The 18,154-nt window shown below is 43.3% G+C and overlaps 1 protein-coding gene across 1 annotated transcript in view; it reads right to left on the reverse strand.

The window, feature by feature from the left end:
- Positions 1-544: 544 nt before the first annotated feature.
- Positions 545-18,154, reverse strand: part of ttn.2 (titin, tandem duplicate 2) — a 185,094-nt gene continuing 167,484 nt past the window's right edge. The window contains exons 203-223 of the mRNA XM_070446281.1: positions 17,840-18,142; positions 17,418-17,729; positions 17,020-17,310; positions 16,623-16,922; positions 16,208-16,513; positions 15,727-16,029; positions 15,265-15,546; positions 14,531-15,124; positions 14,123-14,413; positions 13,707-14,006; positions 12,749-13,051; positions 12,244-12,546; positions 11,545-12,129; positions 11,120-11,425; positions 10,701-11,000; positions 9,994-10,569; positions 9,472-9,777; positions 8,766-9,362; positions 2,878-8,580; positions 2,361-2,765; positions 545-1,892 (exon numbers count right to left, since the gene is read on the reverse strand). Coding sequence (XP_070302382.1) covers positions 1,591-1,892; positions 2,361-2,765; positions 2,878-8,580; positions 8,766-9,362; positions 9,472-9,777; positions 9,994-10,569; positions 10,701-11,000; positions 11,120-11,425; positions 11,545-12,129; positions 12,244-12,546; positions 12,749-13,051; positions 13,707-14,006; positions 14,123-14,413; positions 14,531-15,124; positions 15,265-15,546; positions 15,727-16,029; positions 16,208-16,513; positions 16,623-16,922; positions 17,020-17,310; positions 17,418-17,729; positions 17,840-18,142 — 12,968 coding nt within the window. The 3' untranslated portion in view covers positions 545-1,590. The remainder of the gene's footprint in view (positions 1,893-2,360; positions 2,766-2,877; positions 8,581-8,765; positions 9,363-9,471; positions 9,778-9,993; positions 10,570-10,700; positions 11,001-11,119; positions 11,426-11,544; positions 12,130-12,243; positions 12,547-12,748; positions 13,052-13,706; positions 14,007-14,122; positions 14,414-14,530; positions 15,125-15,264; positions 15,547-15,726; positions 16,030-16,207; positions 16,514-16,622; positions 16,923-17,019; positions 17,311-17,417; positions 17,730-17,839; positions 18,143-18,154) is intronic.

The following is an 18,154-nucleotide window of genomic DNA, read 5'->3' on the forward strand; positions in this document are numbered from 1 at the left end:
GCAACACTCACTACCGAGTTTCAAACTGCCTCTGGAAGCAACGTCAGCACATTAACTATTCGTCTGGAGCTTCATAAAATGGGTTTCCATGGCTGAGCAGCCGCATACAAGCCTAAGATCACCATGTGCAAACCCAAGCATTGGCTGGAGTGATGTAAAACTCTTGGTCATGTAGTGTGAGTGTACAAAACATTAAGAACACATTCCTAATAATGAGTGGCACTCGCTTTTGTCTTGCCCATTCACCCTCTGAATGGCACACATACACAATCCATGTCTCAATAGTCTCAAAGCTGCCCCTTCATCTATACTGATTGAAGTAGATTTAACCTGTTTAGTTTTTGCCATGGAAAGAGCAGGTCTTCCTAATGAACTTATTTCAATTGACTGATTTCCTTACATGAACTTTACCTCAATAAAATATTTGAAATTGTTGCATGTTGCATTTATATACATACATACAGTACATAGTGTACATACATACACACACATACATACATTCATACATGCTTGCATACAAATAAAGAACACAAATCATAAAACATTTTAGTGCTGATATCATGCTTTATTAAATCAAGGGGAGGTTGCATTTAATTCTACAATTCTAATTTAAATCAAACGAAAGTGCAGGGCAGAACAGTTAATACATTTGGTTTTCTTTTAATTTTAACACAGCAGGTGTTGTCGCTGTGGTACACTTGCTTGATGTTTGCCCTAACACCTGACAAGGTGAAATTCTAAAGCTAACACACAAAAGTAACGCACTCAAACAAACCTCCAAAAGATGGCTCTGATTCTGCAAAAAAAAGTGCCTGATGGACTTTCAATTGTTAATGGCCAGGTTGATATTGTTCAGAAAATCTATCAAGCAGTCATTTGCCAGAAACAGAGCACACAAAAAAACATTTCAGCTCAAGTGCAGGTCACTCGCACGTTGAACATGTCATTAAAATGGTGGTTATGACATAGTCAGTTCAAAACACAAGGCCTAGTTGTGCTACTTACATGAGGGTTTATGCAAACAGCACTCAGGGTCTTATGATCATGTTACAATTCATAGGAGTATGATAATAACACTGCAGGTAATAACATACAGTGTCAAACATCTCGTCTCTCTGATTTAGTATAAACTTCAACAGGGAGCCTCTCTACCTGTTGAGGAAATCTTAAGACTTCAACTTTTTGTTGAGGCACATAGTTTAGTTTCAGGTTTAACAGGGTATTCGTTTCATGCGAAACTTTCTCCTTTTAAACATTTCAGTTCCATTTGTTTTAGTTAATATTGTCATAAATAACAATTCATACATTTTCCATAACCGTTAAGTTCGGCTATATACATTATGTACATGTCACAGAAAAATGGATCAAAAATCCTAAGTCATAATTATCCAATATGGCACATTTTATAACAACTTTAGACTTTAGTCTAGTTTGGCATAAATTAATGTCATGTTTGGTATAAAAATAGTTCATATTTACAATAACAGAAATCCAGGTCTTTATCAAGTAAGATTATTTTTTGTTAAATTAATAAATAAAAAGCATTGAAGTTGGGAAAGGGGATGATATAAATATTTTGACCGTTTTTTTTTATGATCGAATGCTTACAGTTACTGTTGCAGTGTCAGATCCAAAGTCATTGTACAGTTTGAGGGTGTACACTCCAGCATCCTCCTCTTTCACACTGGTGATGATGAGTGTAGTTAGGTCCTCTGAGGTCTCGATATGGAACCTACCGCCATGCTCCTCACCAGGCAGGGTTTTTCCACTGCGGGACCATTCGATGTTAGGTGTGGGCTCCCCGGAGAAAGCACAGGCTACGGTGAGCACCTTCCCAAGTTCAATGGTTATATCCTCTGGGAGAGCTTCAATTGTTGGTGCACCTGTTGCACCTTTTAGAGAAAACACAAAAAAATACTTAGACAACTACATCACTGCAAATATGGGTAATATTTTACTTAAAGGGGCAATCCGAAGTTGAAACAATTAAAATGTTCCCTTGTTTCGGTAAAAAGCTGGAATGAGATGGGATGGAGAAATTTAACCACTCTCAAATTCATAGACAGTGATATGGATGCAAGGACTGACCATCCATGATATCAAAATTATATTTTTAACCATATTTTATAGTGATATAGTTTGGATTCTGGTGAGTTATGACAGTTGAACTAAGCTCATGAGGCATTTATTAGTTATATTCTTCAAGAATCAATTGGTACATATCATTAATTTATAAGTCCAAAACTGTATGTAGCAGCTTTGCAGCATTGCTTGTTTAAAGCCTGAAGGTATAATGCACTATGATGAGGCTTTAATGTATTGTAAGACTTGTATGTCATAAGCATGTATGAGATACTCACCTAGCATACCCTGTGCAATGGATCTCATGGAGGACCCCTCCAGGTGAGAGTGACTCATCATTTCAGTCATACTGCTGGAGCTCATGGTATGGGAAGATGTCATAGAAGACATGCTAGCTAGAGACATGGTTTCCATCTGCATTTCAGCAGCCATGGCAGCCATGCTAGACATACTGGCCATACTGGAGCTGCTGAAAGAGGTCTCCTGATGCATAGAAGAAGAAGCCATGTGGGCTGATTGGGAAGAGAAGCTTTCTTGCATGCTACTAAGAGCAGCACTCTCCCCCATCATCATCATCTGAGCTCCTCCGTGGATTTCTTTCTTAACGACCTGTTCTGAACTTGTATGGGAAGCCATAGCCATAGATGCCTCTTTTTGACTCATTGTTACTTGTTTGGTTTTCACTGAAATAGACGAAAAGAGACAAGGAACCACTAGAAACATGCATGGACAAACTTGTATAGAATTGGTACAGAATTGAGTTTAATCAAAATACTTTTTTATGGCAGAACTTACCTTTCATGGCCATGTGTTGCTGCACATAAGCTGTGACTTTAGTGTAGATGGATTGGAACACTTGGCCGACAAATGAGAATGAAGATTTAGCAGAGACTCCTCCTTCTGCGATGAGCTCACAAGAGTATTCTCCCTGGTCCTTCTCAGAGAGGTCATTGATAATGAGGGAACAATGTCCATCCACAGACATGTGGAACTCATAGTGACTGCTCTGTGTCAGTTTCACTCCATTCCTGTACCACACAACTTCTCTCACGCTGCTTTCAGATACACAGGACATTCTCACTTTGTCTTTTGAGTTTTCGGCTGTGAGTTGGTGGACAATCTTTGGAGCTTTAGGAGTTGAGGATTTCACAGTTAGTGGAGATTTGATTCTCTTAGGTGAAGTGATTGGTTCAGGAGACTTGACTTGGGGAGGTGACTTCACTCCTTTTGGTTCAGGAGACTTGACTTGGGGAGGTGACCTCACTCCTTTTGGTTCAGGAGACTTGGCTGGGGGAGGGGACTTCACCCTTGGAGGTGAGACAACTGGTTCAGGAGACTTGACTCTGGGAGGTGATTTTACTCCCTTTGGCGACATGATTGGCTCAGGAGACTTGACTTGGGGAGGGGACTTCACCCTTGGAGGCGATACAACTGGTTCAGGAGACTTGACTCTGGGAGGTGATTTCACTCTCTTTGGCGACATGACTGGCTCAGGAGACTTGACTGGGGGAGGGGACTTCACCCTTGGAGGCGAAGTAATTGGTTCAGGAGACTTGATTGATGGGGTTGGCGACTTCCCCCTAGCGGGTGACATGATTGGTTCAGGAGACTTGATTGATGAGGTAGGGGTTGGGGGAACACTGGGAGGTGAAGCTACTCGTTCAGGAGACTTGAATCCAGGCTCTGGTGACTTCACTGAGACAACAACCTCCTCTTCAACAATTGCTCTGAAAATGGTCAGGCTAAACTGAGTCTCTTGTCTGCCCTCAGCATTCTCAACCACCAGTGTGTAGCTTCCTTCATCAGAAGATTGGACAGAGGAAATTTCAAAGGTAGACTTGTACTGCGTGGTTGACACCATACGATGATGAGAAGATACAACGACTTGTCCCTCATGCATCCATGTAACACTTGGTGCTGGTTCGCCATCAATGTCGCAAGTGAATCGAGCAGTCTCTCCCTCAATAACTGTTACAGACTGTGGTTTAGTTATTATTCTGGCTGCCAGAGTCGACTTGACTTTATGAACAGTCACTTGCTCAACTTCTGACTCCTCCATAGCTCTAATTTTTGTTTCAGATGAAGCATATGTTTCTGAAGATGCATATCTTTCAGACGATGCATGTCTTTCACCCAACAAGTATCTTTCAGTCAATCCAAACTTTCCAGAAGATGCTGATGATAAGGATGCTGCAGATGATAAGTATTCAGTTGATGCATACTTAGCGGATGCAGCATATTTTTCAGATGCAGATACAAATCGTTCAGATGTATCATATCTTTCATATGTTTCACGTGTTTCAGTTAACTTTGATTTACTTTCCTTCACCTCCATGTGTGTTGATGAGGAGGAAGCTGCCTTGAAGGATGATATGTGGTAATGGTCTGTCTTTGTGATATCAGGAACAAATGGTTGTGGAGCCTCCTCATCTTTACGACGTGATGTATATGTGGAGAATTCACCTTCAGAAACATCAAGGATACCATAGTCGGACGCTTCTCCCTTTGAGTTTGAGCAAACAACACGGTACGTGCCACTGTCCTCTGCCTGACAATCACAGATCTGTATAGACAGCACTCCACTCATGTTTGTGAAGCGGAACTTCTCACTTTGTTGAATCAGTTGTCCATTGTGGAACCACTGGATCTCAGCCTCAGGCTTCGCTTGGACATTCAGAGTGAACTTTGTATTCTGACCACATGGGACGCGATGGGAACGCATTCTCACGGTCACACGTGGGGCGTGGTCGAGGCTGAAGGGTGTTTGGGTCACTGTCTGGTACTTGCGCTCAGATTTCAGTGCAGCCTTTCTTGACTCGTATCTGGACATGATGTCGAATCTGGCTGACCTCTCAAATCTTGAGGATGAGCGGGAGGATCTCTCAGCTGAAGCTGGGGGGCTGGGGGAGTGTGGACGCGTCCTCTCAGGGGTGGGKGATCTCCTTTCSAYRATCTCCTCTGGCTCYAGAGGACRTGGGCGAGGAGYTCTTATMAGCTCAGAAACAGGGCGCATCAGCTCAATGTATGTAGGAGACAGTGATCTTCTCCTCCTCAWGAACTGTGAAACTTYTGTTCTCTTGAYCTTGTGCTCGGTTACTTGTGATACTTCTCTTCTTGCAAMATGTTTMTTWKCTTCATGACGCAKAGCAGAYAACTCGAAMCGGACAGGGCTGCYTTGTGGGGAGGCAGAGAAGCCAAGTTCAAGCTCCTCSTCAAGTTGGAGCCTTTCYTSYTCAGYTTTCTTCATTGASAGGTAATCATCAATGGGCTGCAGAAGCTCTTCATCRCTCATATCACCYAGGGAGCGTCTTCTTGAYCTGAAGGATGCCTCKGATCCARGAGAAGGTGACCGTCTTGCTGGTCTTACTGTTTCCAAGTCATCTTGYGTGAGCTTYGGRATACGCCATCTWGGCCTRTACTGGTCAGTAATTCTAGGAAGGGGCATKACATAGAATTGCTCCCACCTGGAGAGACGAATKCGTTTCTGTCTCTTCTGTACRATCTTCTCCATCCGCTCAGGCATTTCRTACTGATCTCKGAGTTTCTTGTACCACTTCATGTCAGACAAAGGTACAAAGTGTTTAATCAACAGGTCTTCATCCAGAGCACTTGCATCATGGACACGTGRCTCAGGAATTTYATATGGCATGCRAAGTTTCCTTTCCTCGATMTKTACRAATGGTTTTTCTTCTGTGATATCAAATTCRCCCTCRCAGTGTTTGGTRCTCACTSCYGGCTTGTATATGTCTGCAGCRTGTTTCAAAGCCTCTTGAGCCGCTKGGTTGARTCCAGTAACTTCAGTGGTGGAAAGGCKTTGTGCCATTTTCAGTGTCTTGTCAATTTGTTGTTGAACATAWTTCTGTTGTTCCGCCTCACTCTTATATWCTCTYCTYTTRTATGTAATGCGGTCCACCTTCAGTGTRGCCTGGCAACWCACTGATCCAACACAGTTTGTTGCWGTAACTTTGTAAAGACCTGAATCCTCAACAAGAGTTTCTCTGACATGCAGAACGTGATAGTCTACATCCTCTTGRACAACTGYGATTTGTTGGTTGAATTCCARTGGCCTGCCATCCTTCTCCCACTTCARGRTTGGTGCAGGTGTTCCMGAGACYCTCAAGTCAAARCGGACACTATGGCCCTCTACACACTCCACGTTAGCCAACAGCCGTTTGAACATTGGCCTCATGGTGTCTTCACTAACAGGGTGAGGTGTCACTGTCAGACGTGCGGTGCAACTATCTTCACCAAACTTGTTGTGGGCCATAACAGTATATTCAGCATCGTCATCAAGKTCAAGATTGTGGATCATCAATTGATAAAGACCCTTGTCACTAATGAAAGTGTACTTCTTATCATCTCGTTTGATTTTCTGWCCAGCCTTCARCCATGTTACTGTTGGCTCTGGRTGCACTGTTATGGTTACACCGAAACGAACATCTTCACCRATGTAAGCAGYRCGGTTGTACAGAGGCAGAGTGAASTCTGGTGGTCTYTGCATAAGTCTTTGCTTATCAAGCTTTCTCTTCTTTGTGAGTGAGCGTCCRATRAAGTGTTCACGRTAGCATCTCACAGTTTCAACRAAGAGTTCTCCATAGGYRYTATCTTCACCRTCCTGACTGAYRACTTTGCATCTGTAGACACCATCRTCAGATGYTTCAATTTCCTTGACGTAGATGCTAGCAAYTCCATTGAWGTAGCTGATTTCATATTTGTGACTKGCTGTTAACTGGCGGGTGCCAAAGTACCAMATTGCTTTTGTGGTTTCRTCRTARTKTTCAATGTTGCAAACAAATCTGACATGYCCACCYTCCTCTGAAGATCCATGCATGACTGGACCGGCTCTCAGACCTTCTRYAGGGTRCGCAATCTTGACTTTGCCAACTGCATAACCTCTGTAAYTYCTGAAKCCACCACCRAAAGCAACACGMGCTGMTGAGACRATTGTCTCTCTSTCTTTCTTCACCAACGTCTGGTAGTATCTTCTGTGTCTCAATGTYTTKATAGTYTTTKTGCTGAGKTGYTCCAGCTTCAAYCTAAGCCAAGGATGTTCCARAGCTTCATGAGCAGTCATACGTTTCTTCAGGTCTTTACAMAGAAGTCTGTCACAGAAGTCCATRCCTTCGAKGCTGGTCTCTTTGAARGCCTCACTGTCRAAKRTGTAYTCTGCATTTGAGATATTYTCAATMATTTTTGTGGTTGATTCTGCTGCAAARGGGTTAAGTCCACTGAGGAGCACATACGTTARYACACCAACTGACCACATGTCAGTTGCAGTGCTGACAAGWCCATGRCGGTGGACTTCAGGTGCACARTACTCTGGTGCAGTGAAATTGATTCTGATATTTTCTCCAGGAGTCAGTAATCTAGCCTGGCCYRTTTCAATAATTTTGATRTTTGTGCTCTTTCTTGTGGTGTAGACAATGTTGTCAGGTTTGATTTCAAAATGAGCATAGTTGAGTTTGTGCAAGAACTTCAGAGCTGAGCACACCTGTCTCAGGTACYTAACAATCTCCAGTTCTGAGAGCTCAAAGTTGCCTGTGCCAAGTCKTTCAAAGATGTCCACRCCTGAGATRAAYTCRTARATCAAGACCATTTCTTCCAAACTGTCAAARGACTCRTGTAGGTACATGAAGTTCTTGTGTTTAGMRAGATTGAGTGTCTCAATTTCCCTAGCAACCAGCTCCTGATCAGTACCTTTRATYTTGATAAACTTGGCCATGAATGTCTTCTTGGACTTGTTTTCAACACAGCGATGAACAACGCCAAAYGTTCCGGCACGTGCCAGCTCTTCAGAWATTGTGTACTGGGCAGCCACCATCTTGATCTTTGATGAATGTGGAGCCTCTTCTTTGGTGACTTCTCTAGCTTCATCAACTTCTTCATCATAGTTTCTGATAACGGATTTATCTTCTATTGTTGTAACAGGCTCAGTTGGTTCAGAATGATCGCTCAGACCAAACTGGTTCTCCGCAATGACACGGAACTGGTACTTTGTCTTGCCAAACAGAGCGATCATKGTGTATTTAGGCTCGTTGGTTTKRCCWGCRCGGATCCACCTGTCACCTGATGTGGGGCACTTCTGRATAATGTAGTTRATGATAGGGCTTCCRCCATCTTTTTCWGGAGGACTCCAGGTTAGAGTGATGGAATCTCTAGTGATTTCACTGACTTTAATGCCCTTAGGAGGATCTGGTACATCTGCCACGGCAACTTCAATGGTCTGTTTGTCAACTCCGAATCTGTTCTTGGCAGTGATTACATAGTAACCTGTATCCTTCTTCTGAACTCCTTTAGGAAAGACGAGTGAAGTAAATGATCTTGTGACAATCACTTGAGTGTGGGCAGATGATCCCATGATCTCTGGTCCCTTCTGCCATTGGATTTGAGGGTCGGGTTTGCCACTGATTGGAATCTTAATGGTAACCATTTCACCCTTGACAGCATGGACTGCCCCCATGCCTTGCAGTTCTAGAGGTAGGTGGATCTTGGCAGGAACTGGAGTAGACAGAAGATAAAGAATATAAATTATTTGAGTAGATAAATTCTTAACAAATGCAAATAAAATGCAAACTGACCTACATTTGTTCTGAAATGTAAGGGATTTCAAACTTTTTAAAATAAAAATATGTATGTTTAACACAACATTTCCTCTTTTCAACAGCCTATCAATTTTCTTTTACCTTCAACAGTCAGATTCACTGTTGTAGAGATAGATCCTCCTTGGTTTGTTGCCCTGACTTGATAGACAGCTGTGTCACTGTCCTCAGCATCAGCAATAATAAGTTGGTAATAGCCTCCCTTGAATTCTTGCAATTTGATTTTGATTCCATCTGAAACAATTTCTTTGCCATTCTTGTACCATTTCACGGCAGGGATGGGATGTCCAACAATTTTGGTGACAAATGTAGCATTGGATTTAAACTTCACAATCATGTCTGGTCTCATTTCTTCTCTGAAGACAGGAGGTTTCATTGTGAGACCTGATTTGGGAATGATGGCCTCTGACACTTCACTCCAATCACTCTCACCACCCATGTTTTCACATTTCACACGGAACTCATACTCAAAGCCCTCAAGAAGGCCTTTTACAGAGAAATGTGTCTCGTGGATTTCATTGGATGTACAAGCAATCCATTTGTTCTGTTTCTTCTCTCGTTTATCCAGGAAATAGTTCTTTATCTTTGCACCTCCATCGTCTTTTGGTGGTTTCCAGAACACTAGACAAGAATCCTTGGTCACTTCTGTGACAACAGGCTGCATGGGAATTCCAGGTTTTTCTGAGGAACAAACAATGAGATCGATCTTATAGAAGTGCATTATTCTCCTAATCGTTACAGTAAACATGATCTATTTGCTATATTTATCACTGTCAGCAAGAAAACTTACCGAATGGGCTCTTGATAATGAGAACACTTGGAACCTCAAGTGCCTCACTGACTCCATATTGGTTCTGAGCAGAAACACGGAAGTAGTATCCAGCACTTTCAATCAGATTTGGAATCCTGCAAGTGTTTCCTGAGACTGAYGATGACACCAGATGCCACTGCTCGCCTTCCTTTGCTTCTCGTTTCTCCACAATGTARTTGGTGATCATTGATCCACCGTCATCCTTCGGTGGTTTCCAGCTGATGATCACTGCGCTCTTCAAMACAGCATCAACAACAATAGGTCCCTCGGGTTTGGTAGGTTTATCTGAAAAAAAATGGTAAAAATCAACATTTAGATAACAAATTCTCTGTTGGTCATGCAAAAAATTGGTTATGTTTATAAAATAAGCAATTATATTATTTCAATAATAGTAAAAAAATTATTGTTACCTTGAATTTCAACCTTGAGTGTGGTTTCAACAGTTCCAAATTTGTAGATGTGTATAAGAGACAGTAATAGTTGTGGGAAAAAAACTGTTACCTTGAATTTCAACCTTGAGTGTGGTTTCAACAGTTCCAAATTTGTTGGTCAATTGCACCTTGTATCTTCCAGCGTTTGTCTTGCGCTGTACATTCCTTACAACCAGATGAGTGTAACTCTCAGTGTTTTCAATTATCACGTTTTCAGACGCGTTGAGCGGCTTCTTTGCATAGAACCACATGATTTGAGGAATTGGACGGCCAATGTAGACAACATGGAGACGAAGACTTGTTCCACACCCTGCAGTGTATTTCTCCTTCAATGGGAATCCAGGGTGGAAAGCAGGTGCAGCCTGCAAGCGCATCTTGCCGCTGGACTCTGTTTCACCGGCTTCATTGACAGCTCTGCAAGTGTACATGCCCTCATCTTCCTGTTCATCTGTGGCCACTGTCAGTGAATGGTTGCGACCATCAGAACTCATCTTGTACTTGCGGCTCTGGATCAGCTCTTTGCCATATCTGTACCATCTGATTTCAGGAAGGGGACGTCCAATAATCTGGCATGTCAGAGTTCCTGATTCACCAAGTTTTGCAATGACATCTGCCATGTCTTCCTTGAGACTAGGAGCCTCTCCCACTGTTGAAATATAATCAGAGAATTAACATTATTTCAAGTGAAAAGCAATGATGCATTGCACTGATGTATATAATGTAAGGTTCTTACAGTATCTTATGATAATTGACAATGAAAATATTACACCAACGTACAGCTCAGTTTAGTCTTGATGCCCATGGCGGTCCTGCGAGGTCTACTCATTCCGGTTTCATTTTCTGCAAGGATTCTGAACTCGTACTCTGTAGCCTCCATCAGACCACCCATGGTGAACTGTCTGTCCTTGGAACGCTCCTTGTTGCATTTCTTCCAGGCACTTTCTCCTGCCTGTCTAAACTCAATCCAGTAACCCAGGATCTCTTTGCCACCATCACATTCTGGCCGCAGCCAGTGAATAGTGATAAAGTCTTTGGCAACGGAGATGATATCAATCTCACCTGGTTGACCGGGTTTGTCTATCCAAAGAGAGAGTTAACAATGAAATTGCAATCATTCATCTTTTAAAGTACTGTATTATTTATATTATTTCTATATATTATTAAATGTATAATATAAAGACCTATTATATACTTACCAAATGGATCTTTGCATATAACATTTTCAGATACTGGTCCAGGTTCACTCTGACCAATGTCGTTTTGTGCCACGACACGGAACAGGTATTCAGCATCAGGGATGAGTCCAGTGAGACTGTACATTGTAGTGGTGATGTGTGTCTTGTTGTGACGCACCCACTTCTCTGTGGACACCTCTCTCCTCTCAACGTAATATCCTGAAATGCGGGCGCCACCATCATCCTTTGGTCTGCCCCAAGATAGAGCAACAGTGCTCTTTGTGACATCCATAACTTCTGGTGGGTTGATTGGAGGTTCTGGAGGAGCTGTTGTATACAAAAAATAATTGCATACTTGTAAATAGAAGAAGTGAGGAATGATAACTAACATAATAACACATTTCACATTTGCAGAAAAATAATTATGAATATAAAAAAATACTTACACAGGGGTGTCTTTGGAGTGACACATTCATCTGATTTGAGAGATCTGCTCACACCAAATTGGTTTTCAGCAGTGATCTTGAAGTGGTATTCAACATTCTCCTTCAGCCCCTTGACCACCAGAGCTGTGTCCACCACTCTTGAGTCTACAGTGTACCATGCTACCTTTGATACCTCACGCCTTTCAACGATGTAACCCAGGATATCAGAGCCACCGTCTTGAGAGGGAGGTCTCCAGCTGACTCTTACGGAGCGAGCCTGGATATCATCAAACTCAAGAGGACCTTCCGGTGCGTCTGGACGTCCAATCACTTTAACATTGATGTAGACAGCCTTCCTGCCACATTTGTTCTCCAGCACCAGGTCATATGTTCCGGTGTCGTCTCTGTGGGCTTCTTTGATCACAAGTTCAGTGATATCCTCATTGGTGGCGATCATAGCTCGGTGAGAGACATCTCGGCCTTCCTTTGTCCACTTGCAGATAGGGACTGGTTTACCCTTGATTGGCACAGACAGCCTGATGACTCCTCCTTGTCTGACCACATAGCCTTCCTCGTATTTGGGGTCCAGTTCATAATCAGGATAGTCTGAAATGAATCATACAGACATCGTTAGGTTAGTTCACATTTGACGCAAGTTTCAAAAGCAAAATACAAAATACAGCTCTTCATGGCACTCTAAACATATATTTAATCTCTCACCAAGCATTTCTATAACCTTGACGATTCCTGGGATCTCAACTGGCTCTCCGGGTCCACCAGCGTTGCAGGCCATCACACGGAACTTGTACTCAGCTCCCTGAGGCATGTGTGTCAGAGTGTATTCACAGATTTTTATGGGTGTCGTGTTGCACATGGTCCATTCCACCTGGTCCACCTTCTGCATCTCAATCAGGTAACCAGTGACGACGGACCCACCCTCTTCCTCAGGAGGACTCCAAGCCAGAGACACAGAAGTTCTGGTGGTGTCTGTAACCATGGGGAACTGTGGTGTGCTAGGAGGCTCTGTTTAGATAAAGACAACAAATAGAATAGTTGTGGTTATGCATTCATCTTTGAAAATGGGTGCTAAGTTCCAGGGGAATTGACCCATAGATCATTGAGTTGAATTACACATTGGAAAATAGTAAAAAATAATATTTACTTAATTTACTGCCTATTCCAATGTTGGGCATGACAAACAAGGTAGAGGATTACAGATACATACCAATGGGATCCATGGCGATAGCTGGTTTAGATGCCATACTGGGTTTGCTCGAGCCTCTTGAGTTCAGGGCGATCACGCGGAACTCATACTCATTGCCTTCGCACAGACCAGATGATCTGTATCTGGTCATGGTGACTGGGTTCTTAACGATGCTCATCCACCTTTCAGATCTGACCTCTTTGCGCTCAATTATGTATCCAGACACCTGGGACCCTCCATCTTCTTCTGGTGACTGCCATGTGATGGTCATTCCTTCATGAGTCACATCCAGTACATCAGGTCTGTTTGGTGCACTGGGTACGGCTGTGGAGAGATTAGAGATTTCACATTAGATCAGTTACGCCCACCATCATCTCGTTCCTTTAACTTCATCAAAACTGGGCCTCCCGAGTGGCGTAACGGTCTAAGGCACTGCATCGCAGTGCTAGAGGCGTCACTACAGACCCGGGTTCAATCCCAGGCTGTGTCACATGGAGACCCATTTGCACTGCCATGAGGCAGTGCAAAATTGTCCGGGTTAGGGGAGGGTTTGGCCGGCTGTGTGATTGCTATGGGTTTGTAGTGACTGCTATGCCACTCGTGCTCTAGTGACTCCTTGTGGTGGGCCGGGCACATGCATGCTGATTTCGTTCGCCAGTTGTACGATGTTTCCTCTGACACATTGGTGCGGCTGGCTACCTGGTTAAGCAAGCAATGTGTTAAGAAGCAGTGTGGCTTGGCAGGGTCGTGTTTCGGAAGATGCATGGCTCTCGAACTTCGCCTCTCCCGAGTCCGTACGGGAGTTGCAGAGATGGGACAAGACTGTAACTACCAATTGGATATCACGAAAAAGGGGTAAAAATAAAAACTTCATCAAAACTAAGTCCACAAATTTGGGCACTTTTCTCACTGTTTTGGTGTTTAAATCATAGTGTCAAAAGGTGGAATTTTATGTGTTTTATGATTTATGATGACTTACTCTTGAGACTCTTGCATTCAACAACTTCAGACTGCAAGAATCCTCCAATGCCGAAGCGGTTGGTTGCAGCCACACGGAACACGTACTCAGTTCCCTCAGACAATCTGGTGAACTTGAATGTGGGTCTTGTGACAGATTCGGACACTGGTAGCCATCCGGGGCGGTGAGCGTCACGCTGCTCAACAACATAGCCACTGACGTTGGCACCGCCATCCTTCTCTGGTGGCTCCCAGCTGACCGTTACCGATGTGGCATCAACAGCATCAACTGTGATTGGTCCAATAGGTATTCCAGGTTTATCTAGATAGAAATAAGCAGACAGTTAGTACTTCGAATTTTCCAATACATGACACAGTAACAAAAACATAAGACCGCACAAACACAAGTATGGAAGCTTACCAAGAACACACACTTACCAAGAATGATAACTTTGAGTATCTCTGTTGCAGTTCCAATGGAATTCTTCACTTGAAGAGTGTAGCTACCAGTGTCATCAATGGTTGTCTCACGCACAGTTAGTTTGGTGTATTTTCCATTAGACTCAATCTTAACGCGGTCAAGACTATCCTTCATCTTAGCACCATTGAAGGACCAGCTGCAAACTGGAGCAGGTTGGGCTTTTATAGGAATATTGATGTTGATTGGTTTGCCGGCTGGCACATGGACAATCTTCTGTGGAATGCCGGTCAGATCAATATAGGGCGCCACTGTAAAAGGAAAGATGGTTTTTGAAAATTAGAACATCTCGAAGATGTATCAAACCTTTCATATTTTAAATAGATTAACTGCCATGTGTATCAGATAAGATTCAGAATATAACATACGTAGTTGTTCCTGAATGACCACAGATCCTGTAATCTCCCTAGGCTCGCTGACTCCTCTGCTGTTTGTAGCTCTGATTCTGAAGAGATAAGTCTCCTTCTCAGTCAGACCAGTGACGGAATGCTGGGACATGGACTGTTTAACGGTGGCCACTGCACTCCATCTGTCTGATCCAACGATGTTAGCTTCAATGACGTAGCCCGTCAGTCTGCTTCCACCATCGTGAAGAGGTCTTTCCCAGTTCAGGATTGCTGAGGTCTTGCCGATATCCACAATGTGCAGATCCTGAGGAAGGCTGGGAACTTCACAGACCAACACTGATTCAGGGATTTCACATGGTTCTCCTACACCGTATATGTTCTCTGGTAACACTCTGAAGAAGTAATGTACTGATTCCTCCAGGCCAGTGATTCTGAACAAGGTCTTCCTGCATTCTGTTGTAACTGTCTTGTAGGATTTCATTGAAGCTTCACGTTTCTCAATGATGTAGTTGTTCACAGGGGCTCCACCATCAATACTTGGTACATCCCATGTGATAACAACAGACTCCTTTGTGTAGTCTTTGACTCTAACTGAACCGGGTGGTCCAGGAGTGTCTGGAAAATACAAAGGATTAACTGATTGTTCACAGCACAGAGATCATATAATTCACTTTTCTTTAAATAATGATATGGTTTACAGATAGTTCTTAATCATTTAACCATCTTAAGTATAACAACGTAACCGCATAACATACCATAAACTTTGACGAGAATGGTTGCTGACTTCTTGCCAGATGGATTTTCAGCCTCAATGGTGTATTTGCCAGAATCGTAACGATGGACCTTCTCAACGATCAGCTGAGTGTAACTGTCAGTTGTATCAATGAACCCACGGCTCTGCAGGTCAATGCCAGGTTTCCTCCAGGTCAATACTGGTGCAGGTCTTCCAGTCACATTGACAAACAGCCTCAGAGTGTTACCAGCTCTCAGACACACAGTCTTCTTCAGATCATCAGGAAGATCAAGATCAGGGATTGCTGTTGGGACCAAAATGACAGCATGTTAACAACATATGTATAAAAACTGTAAAAGTGTAAAAGAGTGGCTGGGATTCAATTTAGACATTGGTATAAACGGCAGTTGTACCAAGTTACCATTTACATTACTAATGCTGCCATTGGGAAGCATTGACAGTAAAAGCATAAAAACAAACTTACAAAGTTTCTCAACAGGCTCAATTTCCACACTTGGTTCGCTGAATTCCCCAGTGCCATTACTATTGACTCCTGCGACGCGGAAGCTGTACTTCTTGTTGCTTTGAAGTCCAGCGGCAACAAACAAATTGGTCTTCAGAGTCTTCTGAGTGGCCCTGTACCACTGCTCGGTTCCTTCCTCAAGCACCTCCACCACGTAGCCAACAACATCAGCACCACCATCATACATTGGTCTGGTCCATTGCAAGCTAATGCTATGCTTGGTGGAATCTATCACACGTGGAATTGAAGGAGGGGCTGGAGTGTCTGGAATCGGTAAAGACAAAATACAGTTTGGGTTATTCAACAGCAGTAGTTTTTCAGTGTTTCAAAAGTCAACCATAAGTCAACTTTTAGAAACAAAAACGGTAAGATTATAAAGATGGACCTCATCTGTATAACAAAGGGGTATGGTTACTAAGACAATGACTGTTTGATCACTTACATGTTGGCTCTCTACAGTAGGCATACTGAGAGGCTTCACTGGGCTGGCTGTTTCCAGCTGTGTTCACGGCTGTAACACGGAACTGGTAATCACTGCCTTCCAGCAGACCAGAGATCTTCAGGCGGATATCGTAGATGGTAAAGGTCTTATTGACCCTGGTCCATCTGGAGCTGCTCTTTTCACGTTTGTCCACCAGGTAATTCTTGATCTCACTTCCACCATCACTCTCAGGTTTCATCCATTCAAGGATGACGTGCTCTTTTCCTACAGCCGTGACTTCTGGTGCTCCAGGTTGTGATGGGATAGCTGCAATGATATAGGAAAATAAATCATGTTTAATAAGTGTTTGCTTTAGAATCAGACTAAAATTGTTTTGAATCTACTAAAATGAGATGGCCACTGGATGCACACTTACTGTATGCATTTCTGGCGATGACAGGCTCGGACTCCAAGGGCACACCAGGTCCGAACTTGTTGACTCCTCTGGCACGGAAGACGTACTCGTTGTTCTTAATCAGTTTGGAGCTGACACAAGACAGAGTCTTGCACTCAGTCTCCATGATTACCCAGTTGAGTCTGCTGGTCTCACGCCTATCAACAATGTAATGAGTAACCAGATCTCCACCATCCTCCAGAGGGATCTTCCAAGACACAGTGCACTTCTCCTCTGTCACCCTGGTGATTGTGATCTTGTCCTCAGGAGGCCCTGGTGTATCTGGAAATACAGAGTGAAACATACAAATGTGTTATTATGGTAATAGTCAGTGTAAGAAAACATTTTGTTGAACTCCAATTTGTTTCCATGTTCATACCGAGTACTTTAACATTGACAGCCACTGTCTTGGTTCCACTGGCGTTCTTCGCGGTCAGAACATATCTTCCAGTGTCATTTCTGTTGCAGGACTTAATGATGGCCATGGCTCTTGAACTGGTGTATGTCAGGGAGTATTTCTCTCCCAGCTCCAGGACCTTGTCACCCTTGGCCCACCATACTATGGGTTCGGGTTTACCACCAACTACACCATCAAGGACCAGGTCTGACCCAGCCCGGATAGTGACGTGCTCTCCAACAAGAGAGCTGTCAAGTTCAGCCTTGGGAGGAGCTATAGACAAAAATAAAATATAAATCATAAAAAAGAAATGTGGTGAAATGTAAGTTTATCTACGAGTAAACGTAACAGTCACTTAACAGTATCTAACAGTAACTTACTGTATTCATCCTTGCAGGTGATCGGTCCTGTTGTTTCAGATGGTGCACTGTGAACTCCGGCTCCATTTCTGGCAATGACACGGAATTCAAAGATTTCTCCTTCACCCAGTCCTCTGACTGTGAAGTGAGTCTCCGTGATGGTGGTGTAGTTACACTTCAACCAGTGGGCATCATCCCACTCATCATCACTCCATGGCTTGCGCTCCACGACGTATCCGACAATCTTGCTGCCACCATCATTGAATGGTATACCCCATGCAATAGTTGCTGAGGACCTTGTGACATCAGTCACCTCTGGTTTACCAGGAGGATCTACATGGAAACAGAATAAGAATGTACAATCAGCAGAAAGGTCAAATGTCAACATGGATCAAAGAGACTCAAAATATTTCGAAAAATGTCCTTTTGAATGTTGCACTTACCGACTGGGTTCAAAGCCACTACTGGTCTTGAGGCCTCACTGGCTTTGCTGAGACCAGAAATATTCATAGCATAAACTCTGAACTGGTACTCCAGGCCCTCAATGAGACTGGAGACTTTGAATTGGGTATCCAGGCATGGGAGCTTGTTCTCCCTGACCCAAAGAATGGTGTTTCTCTCCTTCTTCTCTATCCAGTATCCAGTCACCTTGCTGCCGCCATCAGCATATGGCAGATCCCACTTGATCCCAATAGCAGTAGCAGATACTGTCACCACATCTGGGCGAGTTGGTGGACTTGGTGGAACTGATATTGAGA

The sequence above is a fragment of the Salvelinus sp. IW2-2015 genome, linkage group LG2 (assembly GCF_002910315.2).
Source record: "Salvelinus sp. IW2-2015 linkage group LG2, ASM291031v2, whole genome shotgun sequence".
Taxonomy (NCBI): domain Eukaryota; kingdom Metazoa; phylum Chordata; class Actinopteri; order Salmoniformes; family Salmonidae; genus Salvelinus; species Salvelinus sp. IW2-2015.